Source organism: Cardiocondyla obscurior, linkage group LG06 (assembly GCF_019399895.1).
Source record: "Cardiocondyla obscurior isolate alpha-2009 linkage group LG06, Cobs3.1, whole genome shotgun sequence".
Classification (NCBI taxonomy): Eukaryota; Metazoa; Arthropoda; class Insecta; order Hymenoptera; family Formicidae; genus Cardiocondyla; species Cardiocondyla obscurior.
Window position 1 is genome coordinate 127731 of NC_091869.1, and position 26700 is coordinate 154430.

Genomic DNA, 26700 nt, shown 5'->3' on the forward strand with positions numbered 1-26700 from the left:
GTTAATATAATGCGTATTAATTCATCTTCGTCTACTAGGTAGCAAGTATGATGCTGTCTCTGACGGTGACCGCGTTTCCCATCAGGATACACGCGCTACACATCCTTAATCAATCCTGGGTTTTCGACGCGATTTTCGCGGTCTTTAAGCCGCTACTCGACGCCAACATGCGGAACAGGATATTCTTTCACGGTAACAACTACGAGAATCTGCACAAACACATCTTGCCCAAGTATCTGCCAAAGATGTACGGGGGCGTGAGAGATGAAATACCCTACTACAAGTGGCTCGAGTTCGTGATTAAAGATCCAAAAATCGTCGAGCAGATGAGTAAAATGGGATATATCGTCACTGACGAAATTCGCGATTCTTTCACTTTCACAAAGTAAAAATCGAATTCTGCGGTAACGAGAGGTTCAAGGAAGTCTTTTTTTCTTTTCTTTTTTTTATAGAATTGCATGATATTTTTTTTTAGTATGCTACTCAACAATCATAACTCGCACATTCTTATTAAAATCGCCAGTTAGCTTTTTACTTTACCGTATTTTTTTTTTTTTTAGGATATACATAATATAAATCTGGAATGCGTTTTGCATTTTCTCTAATTATTATAAATTGGTCTTAAATGCGTGAAAATGTTTTATGTTATTTATATACAAGATATAACGTAATTGTGTGATTGTGTATTCACAACGTAAGGCCTTAAATAAAAGCTTTTTGCCACGATTGAATGGACTGAAGTAATCACCTATATCAAACTATGCGTTACTTATCACTCAGATATTTTGCATAAGCGATACGCTACGATTGCAGTTATCATACTTAATCGCACCTAATAGCATAATGCCTGCGATAAGAGTAATTGTATTTCTCCGTGCGTTTTCACCTGATGAGTTTAATACTATTTTAGTCACAGGCCGTGTTTACTTCCATCGGCACAAATTAAAATTCTTATCTCTGCAATTTGTCGACGATATTCCGCGATCAAAATAATTATTAATTAACGATCAATTTTACACTTAAATTTTGATTCACGTGTCAGCGATGCACGCGTGCTCAAAAGTTATAATTTATGTTTATCTTGATGTTGATTATTATTCTCTTATTACATAAATCGTGAAATTAACGAGTGATTTTAGATTAATTAAGATTTAATTAGTCGAGGATCCCCGGACTAGAAGAAAGTATTACGCGGCTTATAGTAGCCGAAGGGGGATACGTTCGTGTCAATTGTGCTCGGGTGCTCCTAAAATAAGAACTCGGCCGCTCCGGGATGAACTCGAGATAGAATCAGGAAGATGAGGCGCACGTGCGGGGGTGCAGTTAGGTCGACGGGTACATAGGTAGAACCGTAAAAAAGGCGCAGGTAGGGCCTGGCGTCAACTGCTGGCCTGCTGGGAGTGCTGGGGTTGTGGTAGACTGGTGGTAGTTGATATCGACCCGGGTTGGAGGGTCGTGTAGCAGGATCGCAAGGCGCACGCCTGGACGTGGACGGCAGCGAGGTGCGAGAAGGAAAACGGCGCGCGGATGCGAATCGGACGAGGATAAATAGACAGAGTGGCGCGGAGGGTGACGAAAAGGGTGGAAAGTATCGATATATATATGTATCCCACGATCGTGGAGGTAGGTCGTGCAGAAGAGGTAGTAGAAACCCGCCGGTAGTAGGAACCTGGCTGGCACAGCGCACCCCATACGCGCGAGTAGCCAGGCGAGTAGCCAGGCGGGTACCCGTATTCCGTGAGAGAAGTGAACCTCAGTCCATCCATCCGGCTCGCCTTGGCGCGCATGTGTGCGTGTACGTGTGTGCGTGAGTGCGTGCGAGAGTGGTGCTCGATCTAAGTGTATGCGCGCCGCTTTATCCTCGGGATAACAGCTGCGCTAACGAGCCCGAAAAAAATCCTGGACCGTTGCTCTCGTCGCGTTGCTCACCCACGAGATTCTGGGTCGAGGGCAAGGTAAAACTACGTTCATCCCCCATCGTCCTTTGCATTTCGGCGAGCTGGTGGAAACGTACACCGAGGGAAATTCAGAATTTTAGCTGGACGCGAAGCTCTACTTCAAGGTACGTTATCCCGGAAACCACGAAGAATCCATGTGCATTCACGAGGAAAAGAAAGAGAAGATAGCCGTGATCGGTCGATCGTCCTCGTAAAGAAGGACGTGACGGACACGGTGATGCGATAGAGTGTGACGCGAGAAGTAATATGTGACGGTGCGTGGGGCGCACTCAGCGGAAGAGGACGAGGACGAGGAGGAGGCGGACGACGACGACGACGACGACGACGACGACGACGACGACAACGACGACGACGACCGTTAAACCGGCGCCATGTCGCAACGACATAGCACGAACGAAGATTCCTACCTGAGCTGTGGCAGACCGTCGAACCTCTTCAAGACCAATTTCAGTAGCGCCCGTCTCGAGAAGCTCTATCGCGCCTCGTCGCTACAACAGCGTCGCGGTGGCCTCACGTGTTTCCTGATGTCGGCGATCCTGTACGGCCTCTACACGCTGTTGACGCCGGGACTGGAACTGCCGGCACGTTGCGTCAGCGCCGTATTTGTTGGCCTGAACTCCGCCTTGTTACTCCAGACCAGCTGCATCAAGACGAGCACTGCGCGCAACTCGGTCTGGTCAGTGGTACCGTGTATAGTAGGACAGCTGTGGATCGTGCACCTGCCCGCTCAGCTGTTTCTCAAGCCCGCCAAGGTTACGCTGAGGGACAGCCTAGCTTGGATGCTGCTGCTGCTCTACTTGCTGTTCGCCACTCTACCGCTCAAGCTCTGCCGCTGCACGTTCCTCGCGCTCGGCAGCGTGCTCGTTTACTTGGTCACCGTGATCGGTTTCTCCAGCGCGACGTTGGAGGACCTTAAAGCGCAGCCAGTCGACATCCTGGTAGGTCTCATTCCAAATCGGTCTGAATGAAATCTCGAGGTAGAGATCCGTTAGACGCGCTCGTCGAACGAGATCGACGCCCCGAGGAGAATTTCGCCGAGAGGAATTTCTTTAATTCGCGGACGCGTAAAAACACTTTTCACTCGTTTAATCTATCTTGGTTATTCAGAGCCAGTGTAATCCACCACGTGACCTCTTTTCACTTATTTATAGCGCCCCTCTATAAAGTTATTAAAAATAACTTGAATATACACTGCGTTCTATATTTAATAAGTCAGTTCCTTCGATCGTGCCTAAAAACGGTGATAGCGAAGCTTAGAACGCGAATACCGCGACGTCTAGGGTTGTAGATTGCAGAAAGGCCGGGTAAATTGAGAGAGGAAAAATATCCTGAATTCGTATAACGCCCGGCTGTCTATCTGTCTCGTTGAAACCGCTCGCGAGTGACGCGAGCACAATTGCGCGCGGCTCGAACAACAAAGATAAAGCGAATAAAAAATTACGCGCGCGTGTTAATTGCGGAGCAAAGGGTGAAAATGCTTTTCGCGCTTTCCGATACGCGCGCGGTGGATGGGAACAACGGTTTCGCCGACGCTGACTTCGACAAACTAATTCACTGTCAACCGGCGACGCGTGCACCAACAATCGATCCAAGTTCAACGAGGCGTATCTCCGCCGCTTTTATGAATACGCGGTGCACAGTTGCGAAAAAAAAAAAAAAAATTAATAATAAGAAATTTTAAAAATCACGTTGCAATAAGCGAGGATTGCTTCCCGTGAAGAATCCGGTAAAGAGCCGTTTCCGAATAACCGAGCCGTAATAATTTATTTCATTTAGAACTGTGTTGTTAAATGAAAAGTACGCGGCGATAAAATGTCGCTCTGTTAAAGCAGACGGTGATGTTTGCGAAATGTGTGGGCTACGTCGGCGACGTATTTAGCTGCTCTATTAATTGCAAATTATACTATTTTTGATGGTAACTCTTGACCTTAGGTGCTATCCACTGTTAACGTCACTGCGACCGACACGGGTTACGCTACGTTTATCGCATATCGATACGTCGCACCAGAGATCAAGGGTACTACAATTGACTTCTTCTCTATCAATCACGGTTTTTGTAAGTGTTCGATACTCGAAGGTAATTCAGTTTATTTTATTACAACGACTGCGCCGGTAATTTTATTTTATCGATTATTAAAACTATTAATAATTTAAAATTAAAAAAAAAAAAAAAAAAAAAAAAAATTAAAATATTAAATTATCGCAAATTATCGAATATTTACAAAAAAAAAAAAAAATGTTACGATTAATGTAGAAGAGGTCAGTTATTGATTCAAAACTGTTGACCCTGTTCGCTCAAGTATAGCTATTGAAACTTTTTACGCCATTGACGAAGATATTTTCAACATTTTGTCGCTACTCTTTTACTAAATTTGCAACCTGACGGATATTCGAACGCGTTGGAAATTAAACTGTTATCCACATGGGAAAATTGATACGTACGAGCGACGGTATTTATTACGTAGGTTTGTCTTATCGATCCGGGCACGGTGTAATATTATTGTTAAAGAGATAATAAGTATGTACCGTCAGTAAAGTTGGACTGGTGTATACCTTTGTTTCGAAACGTAGCATTGAGCACTCGCACTCCGATAACCGCGCAGTTTGTCGTTCCCCGCGCGTTGCCTATCTCGCGATAACGTGCGATTTCAAGTGCACGTGATGCGTCCAGTGAAGAGGATCCTCTCACGAAGCCGGGAAACTCACGAAGCGATTGCTTCATCACTTTCCCTCCTCTTTCCTCTCTTTCTCCCGCTCTCTCTCAATATTTTCTCTGCAATCCATTTCGTCGCGAAGAACAGGATAATTATTGAATCGAAAGAAGCGAGAGTGAAGGCGGTGGGAGTTTCTCGGACTCGAGAAACTTTTCATTCTGCATGAAATTACCGTATAACGCGACGATCGCATTTATTTAGCTTTTCGATCGCGACAATTAACTTTTTGTATTAACGAAGTAAAACTTTTGGTTATTTTAAAGCGTACGAGAACATCGGGTACTGATTCTCACGTGCACGATATAATTTCGTCAACTGTGTTACGGTAGAGAATTTTAACAGGCAACGGGCTTTATCGATCAACAATAGATAGCAAGCCGTATGGTGCATCGGCCGAGGTGTGCAGAAGTTTTGGCAGCAAATATCGCGTAAAAGCGAAAGCTGGATGTAGACGTGCGGTACGTGGCTCCCGTCGTTAGTAACACTTGAGTAGAGTTTGGTCAATGGTAGTTTAAAATAGAGCGCGACGAAGATAGAGGCACATAATGAGAGCGAAATAAAGAAGAGAGAAAGAAAGAGAGAGAGAAAGAGAGAGAAAAGGGGGAGGGAGGGCGAGAGAACGGCTATGTGCAACGATGCGAGAGATTGCCTTTCGATATACGACGTGTTCGATGCTTTTTCATTGGAAACGAACTGACCACCGTTCACCAACATTTAAAATAACATCCGGAAAAAAGTGACCTCGCGAACGAAATTATTGGCTACGTTTGTTGTCGATGGGGAAAAGTACCGTGAATACGGATACGCTAGTTCTCGCGGAGTTTTTCGCTTGGAAAAATATTGCTCGTCAAAATCATATCCGGTTGCGATTCGTAAATTGTCGCTCGGGTACGGAGAGTTTCTACGAAAGCGAGTTATTTGCTAAATCTTAAGACAGCCGAACGATAGCGATTGACTCGCGCGATTTGTAATCAGATCTTAATGGAAGGGGCCGTAATAAATTTCAGCCAAGTGAGGCAAATAGATAGACCCACCCGCGGTGCTAGACGCTCGTAAAATAAGCTTCGCAAAAACGTTCTATAGATCCTGACGCTGACGCTTTTCACCGGCGCCTCGATTTTGGGAGCTTGCGGCTACTGCCTGGCGGAGTTTCAGCAGCGCCGCGCATTTTTGGAAACCAGGCAGAGCTTGGAGGTCCAGCTAATGATCGAGGAGCAGAGCGCGGAGCAAGAGCGATTGTTGCTCAGTGTTCTACCGGAGCACGTCGCGGTCAAGATGCGGCAGGACCTCGGCGCGTCTCTCGACACCCAGTTCAAGAAGATCTACATGTCCAGACATGAAAACGTGTCGATACTTTACGCCGACATAGTCGGCTTTACCGCGATTTCGTCGACCTACAGCGCCAGCGAGCTGGTCAAGATACTCAACGAGCTCTTCGCGCGATTCGATCAGCTCAGCGAACGGTACATATTTTTCTAAAACTTTCACTTTTATGGATACGTTAATATCGCCATTAATTCTTTATATTAAAAGCCAGCTAAGATACTTAACGCTATTAACTTAAGAGCCACATTTCTCTCATTACATTTGCACGTTTTTATGTCATATCGATTTTACGCGTAAAAGCGAAGCAAGAACGTAAGCACATATGTTACAAAGTGGAAAACATCGGAGCTCAACCAGAGATCGATACTATAAATATTTTATCTTAGATATCCAAGTTCGGTTAACATTAAAAATTAATAAAATAAAAAATCAATAAATAAATAAAATTAATAATTTAATATTAAATTAAGTTACTAACAAATTTTTGATATTTAAAAAAAGTTAATTATTTGTCATCTGCGTATTCAATTATTATTATTTTTTTTTCTCCGGTTGATACGTGCATTTTAAACGGGACTCGGCGCGTCATCGAAATGCTAATCGTAAAACGGCACGGCAAAGTGAATAGAATTCCGTAGCTTGCGCGTTTCATTTCCGCTGGGGGGATAATGAAAATTGTATGATCGGTTCGACGACGAAATTGATTCTATCAGTGAATTCCCTGTCGATTTTGTCTTCGGCCATTCCGACTCCGTAAATCCTGCCGCAGGGGGAGGTCCTTCGAGGACACCAAGGCAATCGATATCCCCGGGGACCGGGGTTTTCCATCGCCACCAAATGCACTTTGCAGTTTACGTGATCGTCATTCGTTGTCGCGTAATAAATTCTATATTTATCTATACATATGTATACACATAAATTTCTTTTTTTGGAGTTAAAAAAATTTTTTCTTTCTCTTTTACTCGAGTACATACGCAGAAGTCATTAGAAATATTCTTTAACCCGATCGAGGAAATTAAAGGAAAAGTCGCAACGTAAAATCTCATTGGCAGATATGAGCAAATGCGCATTAAGATCCTGGGGGACTGTTACTACTGCATAAGCGGTGCACCCGTCGAAAGGCCAGACCACGCGGTCCTCTGCGTATACATGGGGCTGTCAATGGTGGAGGCGATTAAATACGTTCAACAAACGACGAACAGCCCCGTCGACATGAGGGTGGGCATTCACACGGGCGCGGTACTCGCCGGAGTCCTTGGACAGAGGCAATGGCAGTTCGACGTCTACAGCAAGGATGTCGAGCTGGCGAACAAGATGGAGAGCAGCGGAAGGGCGGGGTAAGAATAGCTTCTTGCAAGATTATTTCATTTAAGAATGCGATCTAAGATGCGTTATTACGTTTAGAAGTTTCTTGCGAGCGGATCGAAAGACTTTCGATATCGAGCATGACCGTTTTATAAGTAACCTTTGAATTTATGATTGAGAATTATTATTCGACTGAATATTAATTATTAACGCGATGAAGCGAAAGTTTAAAATTTTTCTATGTCGTTGAAGAAGGCCACGTTTGAACGCAGAGTGCATAAATAAATATGTGATTTAAGGAGAGTACACATCTCGAATGCGACTCTGAGTTTCCTAAATGGGGAATTCGAGGTCGAGCCGGCGCACGGGGAGGACCGGGAGGAGGCACTCCAAAAAGCTGGCCTCGTCACTTACTTTATCGTGAGAGCCTTGAAGCCATTTAAGCCAGCGGTAACGAAAAGCCTCGCGTCGCTGGCCGATGCGGAACACTCCCAAAGAATAATGGAAAGTGTACACGGCAAGGTGGACAATATGCGAGAGGATTCCGAGGAATTCCAGCAACGTTTGAGAAAGAAGCTCGACAGCAGAGGTAAAAAAAAAAAAAAAAAAAAAAAAAACAGTTCTAACACTTTGAGTTTGAAGTTGAAGCGAGGGGCGTTACGTAAGATCACGGCGAGATTAAATTCAAGAAAGTCAGGAATATTATTCTATTTCAACTCGGTATGCGGCTATAAAAATCTGCGCATGCGTTGGCGAAATGTTATTCTCATCAGGTGTTGGGAATTATCGACGCAGGCACTGATTACAATCGACTCGAGCGAGCGTGTCGCTACGTTGATTAATCGTTAATACGAAGCTACGCAACAAACGTTAGTTGGTAAAATCACGAAAATAGTTGACTTACAAAAAAAGAAAAAAAAATTGATTTTATCAAAACGTTATATAAACACTTTTCTCTTAAATACAAAGTTGCACCATTTTTTTTCCTCCACACATTCGCGAGTAAGTCAACAATTGTTTTGCGAAATATATTCTCGTCTTGTGCGAAAACCCGTTAAAAAAAAAAAAAATTACTTCTCGAGGGAAAATTCGCGAATTAGCGAAAGAACCGACCGCGAATGATAACTTGATGACGGATGTCCGGTTTATTAGCACCGCTGTCAACCTTGTATGTGACTTCAGCGTGAACGAACGCCCGTAGGTGGTGGTACCGACTTGAAAGGCCATGCCTCCTGGTTGACCTTACGGTTCAAGGATCCGAATGTGGAGGCGGCGTTTCACAGTGTCGAAGAGGCTTTTTCGCCCCTGTCGCTTCTCGGCGGACCCCTAGTTACGATGTGTGCAGCGCCGGTTTGGAGGCTGCAGCCTTGGGGACCGTTCACGTGGGGTGGTGCCGGAGTGGTCACTCTTTTCGGCGTCGTGCTGGCCGGAGCCACCTGCCTCGGCAGCGCGGTTCGAGCTACGTGGCTTAGAGGCACCCTCGCGCTGCTCATGACATTCTCCCTCATAATCTTCCTACTGTTAGATATGGTACGAATTTCGACAGCTGCATGCAATCGATGCACTTGTTGCTCAACCGCTTACACCGTTTAATTCTCTCGCGCTTGAATATGCTTATCTTAGAAATCGCAAATTTATCTCACTACGGAAGTATTAAATTAAATAAATTTTTAATACATTTTTTTCTAATTTAAAACGTTATACAATTAAAAAAAAAAAAAGTTTTATATTTATTTATTTCGTATGTAAAACGCTTAAGACTTCTCAAATTGACATTGCTGAATGTTTCTTTAAAATAAGTAATTATGTATTAATTGCACGTTATGCGTTTCCGTAGACTAACTGCGCGATCATCGATGATATCGAGCCGCCGAAAAATGCCTCGATAACCTGGACTTCGCGATGTCCATACCCTTCTTATTATTCATACGTCGGCGTCCTCGCGCTGGTCGCTATCTCGATGCCGACATATCTCTGTTACCTGACCAAGGCGTGCCTGATGTATTTTCTTGCCGGCGCTCAGTCCAGCATCAACGTCCTGTTTCTCGCGTCAAGTCTCGACAGGGAGGACATGATATCGAATCAAGGATTTATGCCCTTCCCACTGAAATATTCACTGGCGGCAACCTTGTTCACCATCGCGACCGCACTGGTCATCGTAGCGAGATACGTAAGTACATGTTTTATTCAGAAAAATGTCGTTATAAATATCCTCGGTACTTTTGACGCCTAACTAGTGATTCGTTAATGCAAAAGAAAAAAAAAAAGAAAAGAAAAAAAAAATTTACTTTTTAAATAATACTGAATAAATATGTAAGTATTAATATTTTTAATTATTACGAAGTTTTAATAATCATTGTAATCAGTGTTTAAAAATACGTAAGTACACGCAGTTAAAAAGTTTAAAAAAAAAAGAAAAAAAAAATATTGTAAGTATCGGATTTACTGTGGTACACCCGTGAACTTGCTCATGTTAAAATATTTCGATGAAAACATTGACGGCGGTTGCTACAAGCCTTAACGGAGAAATACATTAGCTGCTTTACGTGACGATCGATCTGCCGTATGTTGCAGCACGCGAGAATGGAGCGACTTGCGAAAATGATTCCTTCCTCCAAGGTCGGCATGTCGATAAAAGAACAATCAATTCTCATGGGTCTATAAAACCGTGCCGGCGATTGCTTCGACGATTCATTCTGTGTCGCATTAAAATCAGATATTCAGAGCGGCATTCCGAATACTTTGGGGTGCACTAGATTCGTACAAATTGGTGATGTTAACGCAAGTTGCACGTTTCAAAAATTACCTGCTTTAAATTACGATATTATCGTCCGAGTTAAATTATATTTCTGGTATTATTGTAGAAATCATACTCTATTTTGCGTATCGGAAAAAACAGGTTATTTTAACGCGATGATGAAGTTTTCCCGAAGTAATCCGATGATTGGTATTTCAGCGTGAAATAGAAACATAATTCCATTTGTGGATAACGATGATGACGGCTTCATCCAGAAATTGGATATCGAATAGTTCGCGATTTTTGAATGGGCTTTTCCACGGCGCGTTGAATAACACTCTATCTGTTCCCCGTGATTTTTTTATTTGCTATCGAAAACGTCGAACGGGAGGAAGGCGAAAGCAATTTATGTCTGTAAAGCTAGTCTCCATTTTTTGAATTTTAAATAAAAAAAAAAAAGAACTTGAAGAGGTTACCAGAACTCTAATTTTTTTTTTTTTTTTAATAAAAAAAAACAAGAAATTTTGCAGAAGTGAACAATTTGACGGATATTTCCTAACAAAATATTTTTTCTTTCTTTCTCTGATTTCAAAAACCCTATTCTCAAATTTCACAGAACCCGATAAAGTTTGATAAACGAGTTTAAAGAAAAATATTATCGCAACATAACATTATTTCTATTTGCAATATTAAATTAATTAAGAAAAAAATTTGAAGTTTAATTCATTAATTTAGAATCATAAACGAGTCAAGCGAATATCGTGTGTAGGCCGAGAAGGCGCGGAGGATGCTGTACCTGCGAGGACGAGAGGTAATCGCGCAGAGGGAACGTGCAGCGGATATGAAGCGAAGAAACGGTGCCCTAATATACAACATCCTGCCGCCTCACGTAGCTGCTTATTTCTTGTCGCACGCGAGACACCACGACGATCTCTATAGCCAGAGTTACGCCGAGGTAGGCGTATTGTTCGCCAGTATGCCGAACTTCGCGGACTTCTACAGCGAGGAGAGCATTAATAATCAAGGTCTTGAGTGCCTCAGGTTCCTGAACGAAGTTATCTCCGACTTCGACGCCGTAAGTTCGCTCGTCTTCCTAGCGGCTGAGTTACTCCGTTAAATCGACCATACTAATTTTTTTATTATCTTCCGAATAATAATTCACATCGTTCTATCTAATTAGATCCTCGATCAGAAAAAATTTCAAAGCATCATCAAGATCAAGACAATAGGATCGACCTATATGGCCGCTTCAGGGATTTCCGAGGTGCAACCGATGCAGTCGGAGGATGCTCCTCGGTGGAGCCACCTCGTCACCCTCGTCGAGTTCGCTTTGGAGCTTAAAAAAGCCTTGTCGAGCATTAACGAGCAGAGCTTTAATCATTTCGTTTTGAAAATGGGCATCAATCACGGGCCGGTGATAGCTGGTGTCATCGGAGCACGGAAGCCTCACTATGATATTTGGGGCAATACCGTCAATGTCGCGTCGAGAATGGAAAGCACGGGGAAAGTCGGCTGCATTCAGGTACCGATAATCAGCGATCGCTTGCTTATAACATATCGTCCGTTTAAAAAACGTAATCTTTTTACCGAGAAAAAAAAAAAAAAAAAAAAAAAAAATGTATTTATTTTCAGGTCACCGACGAGACGCGGAAGATATTGGAGCCGTTCGGTTTTGGCTTCGAGCAACGAGGTCTCGTTTTCGTTAAGGGCAAGGGACAACTCTTGACGCACTATCTCGTCTCCAAGGATGGCGTTTTTCTCGATCTCGATAGTGATCTGCCCGTTGAACCTACTCATCCGATAATCTACCAGTAATGCACTCGAAGGCTCTAACTCGAACGAGAAGCAACCTTTCACCGGGGATATCAAGCCGGCTTGCCCGGAAAGATCCCGGATTACGATTCTGTTCGGCAGGCAAGGTACACGACTGGCTGTCCGGGGGCTCTCGTAATCCAGCCTGATAACTTTAGGGAGCTGGCAAACCACGAACCGTAAATTAGAAGACGTCTCTCATCGAAAAAAAAAAAAAATTGTCTTCAGGGACATTCGACAAGCTAAATGTGTATTGTAGAGAACTTTCTAAATGTTAGCATCCTCGTGTCTCGAAACGAAGAAATAGCACGCGTAAAAGGATAAGGGCGAAGAGGATCGTTCGCGATTGTTCACGAGTGTGTCCGTCGTATGTCGCCATATCATCGTCCATCGTTCGTTATCGGTAGAACGCGAAGGGAGAAGTTTGTACATAGCCGCCGCCGACTACCTATTGTCACACTTTTTTTTCCACGCGCGCGCGCACGCGGGATCACGCGTGGGCGCGTGCCTTGCGAACGTGCCGTGGGTGCATTGAACTTCGTACAGGGTAATAACGAAACAAAAACAAAAGTAATAGATTTAGAAAACACGCAGGTTTGAAAACGCAAATGAAACGACATACCGATGTCGTCGTGTAAATAGTATTAGATCCGTAGGAGAGACCCGTAGAGGAGAACGCAAGACGAAATGATATCATTGACAAGAGGGTGCGACGTAGCGACAAGTGAGACGCCGTCTCGAGGATCTGCGTAATTTAGATAATTCACTTCGTGTGGCAAATCTCGTATTTTAGGATTAAACTTCTTTCTCCAAATCGCGACGATTGGACACGGAGATGCTGACACGGAAGCTGCGCGAGATGCGGCTCGCGAATCCCGTCGTTAATAACGATAATCGTATTTCTTCTCAGTATGAGCAATAATCTAAAGCATTGTTATCTACTTTAAACAGCTCTTCGTCAACTTTCGTGTCTAATCTACACATTATTTGAATTCGATCTGCAATATTTCGTTGCCGACATACGAGGAGATAAAATAAAAATAAAAAAAAAAAAAAAAAAAAAAAAAAAGGAAAAAAAAAAAAAAAAAAGAAAAATAAAGCAAAGAAAGAAAGAGAGATAGAAAGGTGTTTGGCAGAAGCTTGAAGCTGTCCGTTCACGCGTCATCGCTTCCGGTTGTCGGTGACGTTTCATACATGGCATAATTTTATTACCGTTTATTCCAATCAACGATCTAGCGCGGGCGACGTCTTTTTAAGAATCTTAGAGAAATTGTCTTCTTCCGGGTACACGTTACATGTAGAGCACACGCGAGATGAATGTATTACCGGAGATAGTGTACGCGGCGGTATTTGACGAAATACGCACATTAGAGAACTACGAAGTGTGCGCGCGAGGAAAAGGAATATCGCCGATAACAGTAGTATATAATTTATTTTTCTACAGTCGCCGAGAGTTTATCACAGACCAATAATACCTCGGGTACGTGCGCAACGCACACGAGGGAACTTAATGAAATTTTCTACTAACTCTTTCGTTACGTACGACGGCATAGATCTCAGCACGGAAAAAGGAACGTCTCTCCCTCGGGCATGTTCAAGAGTAATTAACGCTCGCTTCGTACTCGACGAGATTCGCGAAAACAATTTCGGGTTAAGCTGCGACGCGAGTCGCGACGTTGGATGTAACGAGAGGGTTGAGGGAGAAAGCGCATCGAGAGAGAATGAGAGAGAGTGGGTGTGAACGACGTGAGATTAAATTGGAGGCGTGAAAACAAGTAGGTATCGGCCTAAACGCTAGTGAGGCTAAGCAAAATGTCAAAGAAAAATAGAAAAAAAAAAAATATTAACTTCCTGAATCGAGGGAGAAAAGGGGGAAAGAGAAGAGATATATACTTCCAGACCGTTTCGTGAATCGCGTACTTCCATTTTCGGCCGACTTCTCGCCCGCACAATCATACATGTATGCAAGAAATTAGCGAAACCGACGTGCATGTACACGCGAAGGCGCATCGATTGGCATGTTCATGTACACGCGTAGATCGAAGTTATCTTATAAGATAGCAATAAATGCGGATGAACTTCCGAAATCGACCGTACCTACAATTTTTTTTCTCTTTTTTTTTTAAACCAACTTTTTTCTTTTTTCAAAAAAAAATTGCGAGGTACGAGCCGTTCAGAAGTGCATCCATAAATGCGTAAACTTTGTTCGCGTATGTGCATACGCTATATTTTTCGTGAGATGATAAGCAGGGACTGTGGACTGACGTAAAACTATCTATGAAAAAGTTGATCGATTAAGAGAAATTAATAGAAAATCATTTTGATAATACTTTGAGATTCATTAATTCTCGATAATTCGGAAGTTTTTGCAATAATATCTTTTACTCTTTCCTTATTTTCTTCGTTAAAAATGGAATACGAAGGTGCTGTACATGCGCGAAGAATAAAACCTAGTAGAAGGAGCATTTGAAAGCTTTTATTTTTTTAACTTTCACACCGAACAATTTTAGATAGAGATTCTACCTCGCAAAATGAATTTCTATTAATTCCCGTCGACTCGTTTATTTTTTGTGCGGCTGGTGTAGAACGCGTAAAATAATTCGCGTGTAATCATGTAATAGTTATGTAAGGAGAAATATATCACTGTTGATATGTTAGCACTTTAAATGTGACGGGGGTGCAAATTTTGAAGCGACAAGAAAAACAAACTTGTAAAACTATCGACTTTCGAGCGTGCTAGGCGCAGTTGCACGCAAAAATCCGAGGATGACATGTGAAGCTACGCGAAAAACCCCATTCCTGCGTCGGCGAGATAATAAATGGCGCCTTTGCCTACGAGAAAATATGGTATCTCTTTTTTTTTTCTTTTTCTTTCAAACAGTTGCTCGTGTCCCTTTGAAAATTTATTCATTGCGACCGAGCCAAAAGATTTATCTTTTCGAACTACATCTAAGACTCTTTGTTGCTGATCGCTGGTGTTTGAAACAAACTTCGAGTTACCTGGAGTTTATTGCAGAGAAATAAAACGGACGAGATAGAACCAGCGAGATTCTGTTATCAAATTCTTTAAAGATAACCTTAAAATAAGACCGTTTGAACGTTTAACGATTGGCCTAGTAAAACGACGCGGAAGTTTTAATTTATCTCGAACTAAAACAAATTAATCGATTATTATTTTCAGACTCGTTACGTACGTATGTAGGATGTTTCAAGATGCTTTTAGAAATGCTGAGGAAACGATCAAGAATATCAGAAGGCATCCTATATACATATTTATTATATATATACATGAATAAAATTTAATTTCTATCAGCATCTTCAAACAAAACTAATTTATTTTTTAATTCAATTCTCTTTCAGCTGGTTCACACAATCAAGTTTATCTCTTAAGTGTCTAGGATTATACTAATCAAAGACAGCAAGGAGTAGCAAATGTTAGTATTAAAAAAACGATATTAAATATCTTTGTAAATAAATTTCGAAAGTTAGAACTCTGAAACTTTTGTGAAAGAGAGTAAAATGAAATTAACGAAAGAGAACGATTTTATTGACCAACTCCCGCAGCCTAAAAAAATATATATCCCTTTAAATTATTCCATTAGTTCGTAATTATAAAATTCTTATTATCACGCTGCGTTTACGTAAAATTAAATTACAAAAAAATTAAGGTATAATTAAAGCGGCTGTCGTCGGCTGATAATTTTCTAGCTCTTTTATTTTTCATTCGCTTTCGTTTTGCTGGAAGAAAGAAAAGTTATTTACCCGCGAAATGGGACGATCAAAAGAAGGTAGTTACATTTTTCCAAGCGGCATATATTTAACGTAGACGGTTGAAATCGGAAAACGCTTTTGTACGAACACGATTACGTATTGGCACGATTAATTCGACGCGCAACAATTTTAATTATATTCTATCGACCCTTTATTTCACGGTAGACATCGGCCGACGCTTAGACAAGACGCTGAGAAAAGATCTTTAAACAGAACGGTATCATATAAGGATGTACGAAAGTATCGAAACGTATACCGCCACTGCTAATTATTAAGTAACGGTCAGAATCAATTTCCATTTCTTACTTTTATTAATTTTCTTATTTAAACACACGAGAAAAATAAAATAAAACATTCGTAAAAGTTTCGACTTTGTACAAATGGAATACATTAATTTCTTTTTCGGTTAACTTTATTATCGTTGCATAAGTCGATCGATATCGTCAAAATGAGAAAACTATGGAATAATTTAAGTAGGTCAGTTTTTTTTTTTTAACTACCCTTTACATATTCTCGTTTCTTCTCTTTCTGTATTTTTTAATTTCTATTTTTTTCTGTCTCGATATAACCTACACTTGTTTCGCATAAGTACCGAAGTATTCAGATAAAACTTTATTAAATTTTTTTTTATTTAAATAGCATTTGAAAATGTGCTTCTTAAAACATTTCATAATGTATTGGAAAATTTGAAAATTGAAGAGGTACAAAAAATTGCGAAGACCGAGAATTATAATTTGACAGTTGATATAAATTCTAGATTAGTGAATGAGAGTTCCTTCAATGTTTATTATTAGCAGAATTTAGGGCAGTATACGTTTCGAAGAGCTGCAAAGCAGAATGCGATATAAGGGCTCTTATCAATTTTAGTTTCGTTTCGCGAACACGAAATGAACATCACTGCGAGGTTCATTTGCAAAGTGTGCGTCACGTATCACGTAAGGGAAGTAAATAAATTTCTTTTCCTTACATACATCTTAGTGCAACACGCTAGCATTACATTATGTACGTATGCATCGTGCTAGAATGTAATAAAAAAGAAAAAAAAAAAGTAAAGTCTTGAATTATTCTTAGACTTTTCGTTGCTTCGTATAGAGCACAACATCGAAATAAAGAAGATACGCCTTCGTAACGCGCGCACGCATACGATTATGAATATATATAAGTATATATATTTTTTTATATTACATATAAAACAAATGACTCTTTCTAGGCTGTACGAAACAAGCTCAAAGATGTATGGTTGAACTTTTATGTGCTTAAAACCGAATCAAAACTGACTTTAGGATCTTATTTTTAAAAATATGTCGAAATCTAATCGCTGCCGTAATTCATTATTAAATATTATTTAATATAAAACTATATGTGTCTTTTTTTTTTTTTAACGTAAAAAAGGAAGAGTAAATGATACGTGCGAAGGGCGCGCCTAATAATGTTTAATAGAGCAAAAAGAAAATGTATTATTTCAAAAACGTTTTCTAATGAGAAAATTTATATAACGACCGAGTCAGGTTTATTTTTATTTACTGACGTAACGATCGATGAGATTTTATAAAAATACACGATAACCTTAACGTTGATCGCAATTGAGTAAAGGTATTCAGTGTCGCATCGGATTTCAATTCGGCTTCAAGCCTCGACCGTGTTCGAGACGAAGCACAGCACAAACGATAAATTGCTTTCGCATTGATTTTATTTTATTTTCTTTTTTAATCGTTAGAAGCTGCTTAGTCCGTCGCGGCTCGTCGTTTCCGGCCGGAATTCGGAATTTTATCGAGTCGCGTTTAATATTACAATTTAATTTTGCCGGGAGTAAGCTTCATCCCGATCGATTGTCAGACAAAAGTTTGTGTAAAGCACTTGGACAGTCGTTAGAGATTTTCAAACAATTCGCAAAAAATATGCGTTTGCATGCAACGCCCGTGCGAGGTAACGACTCTACCCACGGACAAGGCACTGCAAAGCAACGAAGATTGGCCAGGAATAACGCACAATTACCCCGGTGATCCTAAAAAAGACGCTTTGAGAATTATCTTGATAAGATGCTGTCTTAGTAAAAACACCAGAGACATAATTCCGAAGATACGGCTGGACGATAATCTAATTCGCGGTCGTTCGATGTTGATTTAACACGAGAATCTACGTTTCAACAGCGATTAAAGTCGCGATTGAGATTCCGAGCGTTCGTTCAAATGCATAAAGCGCATCTCATTCGAATGTTACTAAGCGGGACAGTTCAAGGGATGGCTCGACCCACAATCGTTCTCTTCTCGGATTGCAATCCGACTTATATTGACCAAGAACTTCGTTCCAGTTACCGTCTATTAACGCGTAGTGAAACTCGTCGAAGAACATTTTAATGGGATTTTTTTCCTCTGCTATCTCCAGTTTTTAAAGAACTGTAAAAAGCGACGTGGAAATATTTTCAAGACAAAATCGCAGCTTAAAATATAAATTTGTATTCGTTACCGAGATACTCGAGTTCGAGAGCGCACTCGTCGATGTGAAAACCACCGTCTCTGTTGATTCCTCGTGTAATATCTGTTTTCAAAATAATAAACCGCAGCAATTATGCATTCTATAATGTTCCTAGAACTACGTAACTTTTCCACGTTTTCCACGTCAAAACTTTTTGCCAAATACCATTTCCGACATTACTTATGCATATTCGCAATATACATATATTTGCTATGCTTATACGTATATGCAATTTAACTCGCATATTTATTCAAATAACTTATCGATAATATTATATATCTATGTATATGCCCTTCATTACTAATTTCGCGTTTTATTTCGTGGCAGCGTAATCTTCGCTGAAATTCTGTATTAAGTACTGAAATACATACATCGTAACGCGACAAAGACAATAAAATATCGTATAAAATCTTTTCACAATCTAGCCGATTGCATTCTAAAATAAGTTGCGTATCGTCCCTTTAATTAATTTCCATTCACACATTTAAGACGCGGATTTTTCACGCAACATCTTGCGCCTCGTACGTCAGTTTTTCAATCTCTTTCTTTCGCTCGAGGGGAGGGAAGGGGGAAGTTTTGTTTACGCAAGTCAAACCCTTATTCGAACCGAATCAGACATTGTCACTGAAAGAGCTGCCGGCACCCAAACGATTGCTGTCCTGCGCCGATCCAGGAAATCGGCTGGGTGCCAGCAGCCAGCCTCACGTCTTAGCGAACTTGTAAACGACACCGAACACCAGCACGCTCACTAGCATTAACACCATCGCGGTCACCACTTTGGCGAAGGCGTTCAGCCCGCTCTCCGTGGGCTGCTGGGATCTTCCGCTCGGCACACTCTGCTTGGCGGCAAGGCCGCGCGCTAGGGCGGGAAAGGCCAAGCTCTGGGTGAAGGTTAACTTGTGAAGAGACTCCGACAAAGAATACGGGCCCACGGAACCACGTGCCGCGGCTCTCAAAAGAGCGTACTCTAAATCCAGAGCATCGAACATGCTATATCTGCTGACAAAGAAAGAATATAGAAGCTTTTTAATTTACTTGATACATTACGTATTACAAATTATATTCTTACAGCGGTTTGATTGTCGCCTAACAAAGGAAAAGGAAAGAAAAAAAGACAAAGGGAAAGAGCGAAATTGGGACGCGGTTGATCTCCAGATGAAAGAGAAAAGTGATTTGCTCGAGGTCCTTGTCGTAGAAAGAACCTCACTCGGAATCTGCGACGAGGACTCGTACAAGTACGAACTACCGGTACGCGTACATACGGATAAGCTCACAGTCGTATTGTCGTTGACGGGTTTTCTATATATTTGCATCGTGTCAAGGCCGTTCCTTGACACGAGTCAAGACCAAGTCCGGCGTGGAACATGCACCTCGCAAAATAGATTATTTCAGCCGTTCGGATCTCGGGGACCTTGCCTCACAACGCGTATAATCGGCCAAGGACAAGGTCGAAAGATAAATAAAATCGCACCGCTAATATTTTTACAAATCAGAAAAACTGTCAAACTCGTCGTAACTGCATCGAGACTTTAATCACGATAATATTCTCTTACGTCAATATTATTAATTTTGTTCGTTCAATATAAAGTAAGCTACCGTCTCTTCTTTATCGTAATAAATAATAATTTTTATTCTTTTATTTTTGTGCTATTCTTTTTCCCTTTTCTTTCGTATTTTATACGTAATTTTATTAAAAGAATAAAAATAAACTTCAATGAAAGATCGAGGTGAACTGATCGAGGTGGATTGATCGAGCGAAATGAAATACCTGCTGCTACGTCTTCTATCCTGCGAGTGCATCGAGACGATTGCTGAACTCGGCATCGATCGCAAGCTGCTAGTGGTCGAATTGGATGGACTTGACGGCGCGGGCCGGTCTTCGTGGTCCCCGTCCACGGACGTTTTATCCGGCGACGGGGGGCTCTTTGGCGCCGCGTTATGGTGGTTGTGATGAAGGTAGGGTAGCTGCAGCCTCGCGTGATCCGGATGCAGCAGGCTAGCGCGACGCGATTGATGCGGCGTCATTGCTGGACTGTTGCAGGCAGCACCGCACGGCGACGGTGACGCCTTTAACGTATTTTATAAAATTATCTTACGGCACCCTTTTGCGGCACGGCGGCGAGCGGGGCGCAAAACCAACTCGCCCGAGATTTTACTAACGACAAGAACGTATCGACCGACCGCCTTGCGTAAAAATTCACACCTGAATGGACTCGATGCCGCTGTCATTGACATTCTCCTGCACGTCTGGGAACACGAAAACTTGGGCCTGCCCGTCGACGTCGGCTCTAGGCGAATCGCTGGGCCACACCTGAAGAAGCGGAAGCCCACCGCGAGTCTCGTTGCAGACCTCGGCGATGGCAAGGCTGCTCGTCGGTGCCCCGGCATTGTTGAGGCACAAACCCAGCTCTCTCAGTGGTTTCTGCTAAACAACTCAGTTGTTCTTCTATTCTTTCTCGTCGGTAAAGCTTATATATTCTTTTACGAGTAAGCGACATTTTTCTTTGTTCTCCGCACGGATTTAAAATTGGCTCGAAGACGCCGAAATAAGATAACTTAATTAACAAAACTATCTGAACTATATGTATAAGCGACATTGAAACTCTGTTGCTTTGTGACACGCACTTAGAACTATCGACTGTAAAATGTTACGAAGGCTCGTATCGTATGTGTGAGAACGCCATGCGACTTTTAGCTGCTCGATGACTCTCGATAATAAATATCACAACTGGAAACTCGGTAATGCCGTCGTGGCACGAAACAAGCATTTTCTGCGTTTGCGCCACATAATACGCCAGTCCTTCACGGCTAAATATTAGCGTGTAAAATATTGAAAAGAAATATTTTTAGGCACGGTCGCGTTTCAAGAGTAGATTAATCGATGCGATACACAGTTGTTTCGCCGCCGAGAGCTTTACTTTCATCCTAATGAGGCTTAAAAAAAAAAAGAAAAAAGAAAAGCAAAAGAAAGAAACAAAAGGGACGGAGAAAATACGTGAAAATACCGACGCCACGGCGCAATATTTCCGCGTGATATTTACGTTATTGAACCGCTTTATAATTCGCCAAAATAAAACGTAAAGCGCAATCTGGATCTGTCATTTTTTCATAACCTCTCAATGAATTATTATTCCTACCCTCACTCGTGGCTCACCTTCGGCCTTTTTACGTCGAAGCTATTCGTCGCAAGGGCTTCTCAGTCCGCCGATCGAACGGGCTTGATTTTTATTAAACCTGCGGCGTCCAACGACGGATAATAATAATACGGTTTAAAGTTCAAAATGCCTCGCTCTCGCCGCGTGAGAGTCGCGCTCACGCAGGATGGGCGCATGTTCACCGACGAGCTGCAACTGGGGAATAAACGGGTAGCTAGTTTCCGGTGCGGCGAGCTTGCAAAGGTCGCCCCACTGTACAAAAAACCGGCGAGAAAAAGGCAAGCCGCAGAAGCATTGCAAAATGAATCGATAAGGCGCAAACGAGAGGAAGTGCGAGCGCTGAAAAGCGCGTAGCCTGTTCTAAAATCCAAAGTATCCTCCTTTCCTTTACTCTCGTTTTATAATTCTAAATACGTTGCCTGCGGAATAGTTTTGCAATGAAAAGTAATAGGTTTTCTTTTTTTTCTCCTATTGTATCCGAGTATTTTTTTTTTTTTGTATAGGAAAAGGTTGGAAATCGAACCCCTCGGAGAATATGGCCAAGGGTTGGTTACAGAAGAGATTGAAATGGATCGATAAGGTGCGAGCAGGAAGTGTGTCGACAAAGGGTCGCCTAAAATATAGCGTAATATGTACGTATACCGTCGCGATGTTGAAATAAAACACGTAACTTAATTATCACGCCGTTGATAAAGCAAGGACAAAAGAGCGAGTCGCAGATGAAACGAAAATGTTGGGAACGCGTCGCATGTCCGACGTGTTCGCATTCTCTCTTTTTCACTCCTCTACTACAAGCCGATCTTTAATGTTTGCGCTAAGCAAAACCCATCAAACATTTCTTTCTTTCTTTTTTTTTTCCCTTTACTACTTTCACGAAATGATTCCGAGTCACGCTAAAAGTCGTAGAGAGGGACCGCTCGGTGTTCGAATCGATAATGCAAAGTCTTTTTCTTAAAAGTGTGAACGTGCTTCCGTTACAAGGAAACATTATCGCGGACGCGGTATTTTCTTTCTGTTAATAATATAAATTTATCGAGCGGCAAATAAAATTAATCGGTTGAAGAAACGTCGTTTCATTTTTAGAAAACGATCTTTCGGACCGACGTTGATCGCGATAGTCGTGAATCTCCCGATCGAATCAGGCCGCGAGAAGCGCGACGCAAAATATCGAGCGTTATTTCGCGCTCGGTCATATTCGAGCGGAGCTTGAGTGCCAGATGTGTAAACGCTTTTCTTTTTCCTTTCTTCACTTCTGCCGAATGAAAGCAGCGAGATGCGAACTTGGCGGCACTCCAAATTGACCAGCAGCAAACCCCGCGAACGAGCGAAAGACCGCGAGAGATTGCACGTGCGAAAAATACAACCGCGAAAGTGTCTTGGAGTTTTAACTTCTCATCTCCGGCTTCGATTAATTCGAAATCAACGAGCATATGAGCATACGAGGTCTTGAAAAAACTGATAAAGTAAACTACGCGACGATTTTCGGCAACTAATTAATTCAGCACTCGGCGAAAAACAAATTTATCATCTCATTACAGATACCTCCGTTGACGAATTTCGAAAAAATGATAACAATAAAGTGGAATTTAATTAATTTCCTGAACTGTTGCATGTTGTAAATCCCTTCAGAATGGCCAGAGCGTGCTCGAGTATTTGCGTATTTTAACATTTAAACAATTCACGCAAACAGAAGTCATGAAAGTTACGAAGTCAAACAACCTTGCGGCAAGTTAAAGTAAATTCGTGTCGTTCTTTCCGAGAAAACTTCGCCGTGCAAATCTCGTAATGCATTTTTTCCGAATCTACTTAATTTAATCAGCCATGAAATGCGGTAATAAAGGTAACGTGTATCACGCCATTCGCGGCACGATCCGAAACTTTCGCTAATAATTTACGGATACTTGCAGAATTGATATGTTCGGGGGCGCCTTATTTTATTGAAAAGTAACGTAAGCGTCGCGTGTACGTCAGTTTCCCCGTGGGTGATTATTAATTAAGGGCACACATACTTTGCATTGTTTATTTGATCCGACATTTTACGCGAAGGAAAATAATAAAATTTTCACGTTTACGTACTCCTTTGTGGTACTTCCCGAGGTCCGAAAGGTCATTAGAAATGAATTACGATGCTAGCTAATCGATTGGAAACTCGAAGGAGGGTGACCGTTAATAACACCGAGACGGCGTACCGATTCGCACAACTTGCATAAAGAGACATGCTTGTTCGTGACCATGACTGTAAGATCTCGTCTTCTTGTACGACCTTGGCACGCGTCGGCGGTCGATGAGGGTAAGAAAAAAAGCTCGGTGATCGTTTTCCTGGCACGATGCCTGCGTCCCGACTAAATGAAAAAGACTTACTCGGAACTATTATACTTTTCGATACTTTTCAATACACTTCCGCGCACGTTTATTGCGTATGAAAATGTTCTTCGAACGGTAGCTTTACGTTCTCGCAAATTCTCGATTGATTAATCCCGCCTACGCCAATCAAGTATATTATAAAATATGTATACAAGGAGGAATACATGTGATTAAAATAATATTTATCATAAAAATAATATTTTAGCTCGATAATTTCGCGATGTAATACGTAACTAAACGAGAATAAAACGCGACCGTAAAGAGTTTCTCATGTAAAATATAATCATTTATCTTTAATGTATGAGTTTACATCAACCTTTTGAATTTCTTTCGACCTGCCGCTCGCGAACTGAATTCAACAAGTTTTCGTAGCAGCTACCTCGATGTAATTTTATTCAACACCGTTATATATATAGATTGCAAGGAAAAAAAAAAAAAATATAATCAAGTTTTAATTTATTTTAGCGCACCACAATGGCTGATTTTAATCCGCGATATCAAACGGTTGAATTGCAAATAACAGTAATTAATCAATCGCTTAGGACATTCTCCCCGACCCACCTGTATGCTTCTTAGTTGACTTTCGATAAGAGATGTCGATGAACTCTCAAACAAGAAACGACTAAATTTTGAATGAAACTAATTACGAAACCAATTTATATACTGACCAGTGGAATACTTTACGATAACTTCACGAACTAATTTCAGCGAATATCGATCACAGAAAAAAAAACAAAAAATAAAAAAAAAGAATTCAACACTTCCTTCAACTGCGCTTAATGATCGATTTCAATTAGCGAGCCAAAGAGCACTTCTACATGTTTGTATTCCACCTTTAGAAATTCCCTTCTGCAGATCGTTTCGAAGTGAAATCGGAAAGGGATCAACGAACGCGTACGGAAAAGCTCGCGTATCCACCAAGTGGAACGGGCGCGTGTCGCGTCGGTCGTTGACAGCGTGGGGTCCTACCTGCATGCTCCTGATCGCATGCCAGAAGATCCCGACACGATCCTCGGAAACGACGTTCGTTTACGTGGTCCAGGATTGCAAAGGGTGCTCTCGGGCACGCTCGGTCTCCTCGAGGTTCGAACTGCGACTGGTTCCGGCCGCGCGCGCGGGAGGACCGTGTGCTTCGCCCCGCGGGGATTGCCAGTGGTCCGGCAGCCGCGATACGGAGAGGGGTAAAAAGCTAGGTGGCGGAGGATAGACGGAGGGTTGTTTTCGCTGCCGGTCGGGGGATGGAAAGCGGCGGTGGGCCGACGCTTATCGGGCATGCGGGCCGATGAGCTCTACATCGCAGGCATATGAATACGAACGATCGGCGAGCGCTTGACGCCAATTTTTGGGCGAAGCTTTTCTCGTTAAAAAAAAAAAACAAAAAAAACAATTCTATCTATTTTACCTGTTTAGTGTATTTTTTTTTAATTTTTTAATTTTTTTATTTTCTTTTCCTGAACGTGTAGCTTTACGTTGCGTTAATTCTGTCTTGCTAAATGGACTTTTCTTTCATGCTGCAGATAATGTGAAATTACGGCTAACTGTATGAATTACAAATAGACTTGGAGCTCCGCGTTCGCTTAATTTTTTAAAATTATTCGCGTACGTCTACAGATTTTAATTAAATTGTTCACGTTTAAACGGTTTCTTCTTCGAATTATGTAAAGCTTTTTATACCATTACGATAATTAATTTTTTAATTATCTTAAATAACTTATCGAAGCGAAAAATAAAATGTTAATTTAATTTAAGCAATGAAAATGTTTAAGTAATAATTTTAATTAATGCGCATAGATCATCGAACGCCTAACAATTGAAACATTGATCGAATAGCGATTAAACATTTGTTTAATTCCATTCCATATTTGATTCCAATATAATTGTAATAATATGACGTAGGAAAGAAAAAATTTTATATCGCACTTTAGTAATATCTACAAATAGAAATGCAAAGAAAATGTTAATGATACGTCAAGAGCCAAATCGGATCGAGAATAAAAAATAACAATGCCGCATACGGCAGTTAAGATCGGAATGGACATAATTTATTATGTCGTGAGAAGACCCGATAAAGGGTATCTGAATAAAAGTTCGGAATAATGCATCCTTGCGCTTGCCAAACTGTCGCCGCAACGGGTAGTGGAGGGTGCTATTAGTATTGTTGAAAGTAGAAATGGAGAAATCGGTGGTGTGTGAAAAGAACGTGATCGCGTTGCTTAAAGAAGGAAAAAAAAAATCGCGAGAGCGCGAGAAAATTGTAGGAGAACAATAAAAATTTTGAAAAGGAAGGATTTGTTGCGACGAGCGACGAGAATGCTCGCTAATAAATGATTGCAAAGAACGGTATCGTCTGAAGAATGCACTGAAACGGAGGTAAAGGAAAAAGAAACAAGATAAGCTAGGAAAAAAAAAGAAGAAAAAACAAAAAAAAAAAAACTCCCCGCGTGCGGTGACATAAGAGTATAAGAGCGCGGCAGCGAAACCTTCCGTGCGTTCTGCTCCGTTTACTCTAGTACGTTGTAAAACACAGGTAAAAGATTTCCTCCCGAGGTCCTATCGAAATGTCGAAAAAGAAACGCGAGGACACCTGCGGAAGCCTCGGTAGCTCGTCGCGTCCGTAAGATCGAGTTCGCGGCCTGTCTTCGATTTCCCAGTCCATCGACTTCAATAACCGGATGCGTCCCCGAGGTCGGTAGACTATCGCGGCGCAAGAGATATCGGATCAGATGCACCGCTGGTCACAGGTGGAGCGAAATAAATCGAATGAAGAGAGCAGGGGGAGGGGGCGACAAGGTAAGACGGGGACGAGAAGGACGCGACGCCGGCGCGGCAGGAACCCCGTAGGTCAAGGTCACCACCACCGGCCGTACAGGGCAGGGGGTGAGCGCCGACCGTACGCGGCTCTGGAAGTTCCGCTTCTAACGCTGGCGGCTAGCGAGCCTCGTGTGTGCAGGACGATTTTCCGGACTCCCCTTTGACCCCGCTGAAATCGATATACCTACACCTATTCCCGACAGCCCGACCGGTCCGTGTGCGCAGGCAAAACAGGGTTGCGGATGCGCCACACGCAATACGACTGCAACGCA

The 26700-nt window shown here is 41.9% G+C and overlaps 4 protein-coding genes across 5 annotated transcripts in view; 2 read left to right on the forward strand and 2 right to left on the reverse strand.

Moving 5' to 3' along the window:
* LOC139103372 (alpha-tocopherol transfer protein) overlaps positions 1-726 on the forward strand; it is a 5906-nt gene extending 5180 nt beyond the window's left edge. The window contains exon 5 of the mRNA XM_070657959.1: positions 39-726. Coding sequence (XP_070514060.1) covers positions 39-389 — 351 coding nt within the window. The 3' untranslated portion in view covers positions 390-726. The remainder of the gene's footprint in view (positions 1-38) is intronic.
* LOC139103376 (alpha-tocopherol transfer protein-like) overlaps positions 1-2502 on the reverse strand; it is a 25632-nt gene extending 23130 nt beyond the window's left edge. The window contains exon 1 of the mRNA XM_070657969.1: positions 2366-2502. The gene's annotated coding sequence lies outside the window, so the exon portion shown is untranslated. The remainder of the gene's footprint in view (positions 1-2365) is intronic.
* On the forward strand, positions 816-12901 carry Ac3 (adenylate cyclase 3). The gene is made up of 9 exons (XM_070657943.1): positions 816-2896; positions 5756-6135; positions 7051-7335; positions 7603-7892; positions 8505-8833; positions 9141-9473; positions 10810-11115; positions 11221-11562; positions 11673-12901. The coding sequence occupies exons 1-9, from the start codon at positions 2330-2332 to the stop codon at positions 11853-11855; spliced, it is 3015 nt and encodes a 1004-aa protein (XP_070514044.1). The 5' UTR covers positions 816-2329; the 3' UTR covers positions 11856-12901.
* Positions 12902-18652: 5751 nt separating this feature from the next.
* On the reverse strand, positions 18653-24820 carry LOC139103379 (uncharacterized). Of its 2 annotated transcripts, none has more exons than XM_070657973.1 (4): positions 24587-24820; positions 20302-20523; positions 19867-20165; positions 18653-19097 (listed from the first exon to the last, which is right to left on the reverse strand). In XM_070657973.1, the coding sequence occupies exons 1-4, from the start codon at positions 24590-24592 to the stop codon at positions 18800-18802; spliced, it is 825 nt and encodes a 274-aa protein (XP_070514074.1). In that variant the 5' UTR covers positions 24593-24820; the 3' UTR covers positions 18653-18799. The 2 variants fall into 2 exon arrangements, with proteins under 2 accessions (XP_070514074.1, XP_070514075.1); XM_070657974.1 differs by having other exon boundaries at positions 18653-19094; positions 24587-24817.
* Positions 24821-26700: the final 1880 nt, after the last annotated feature.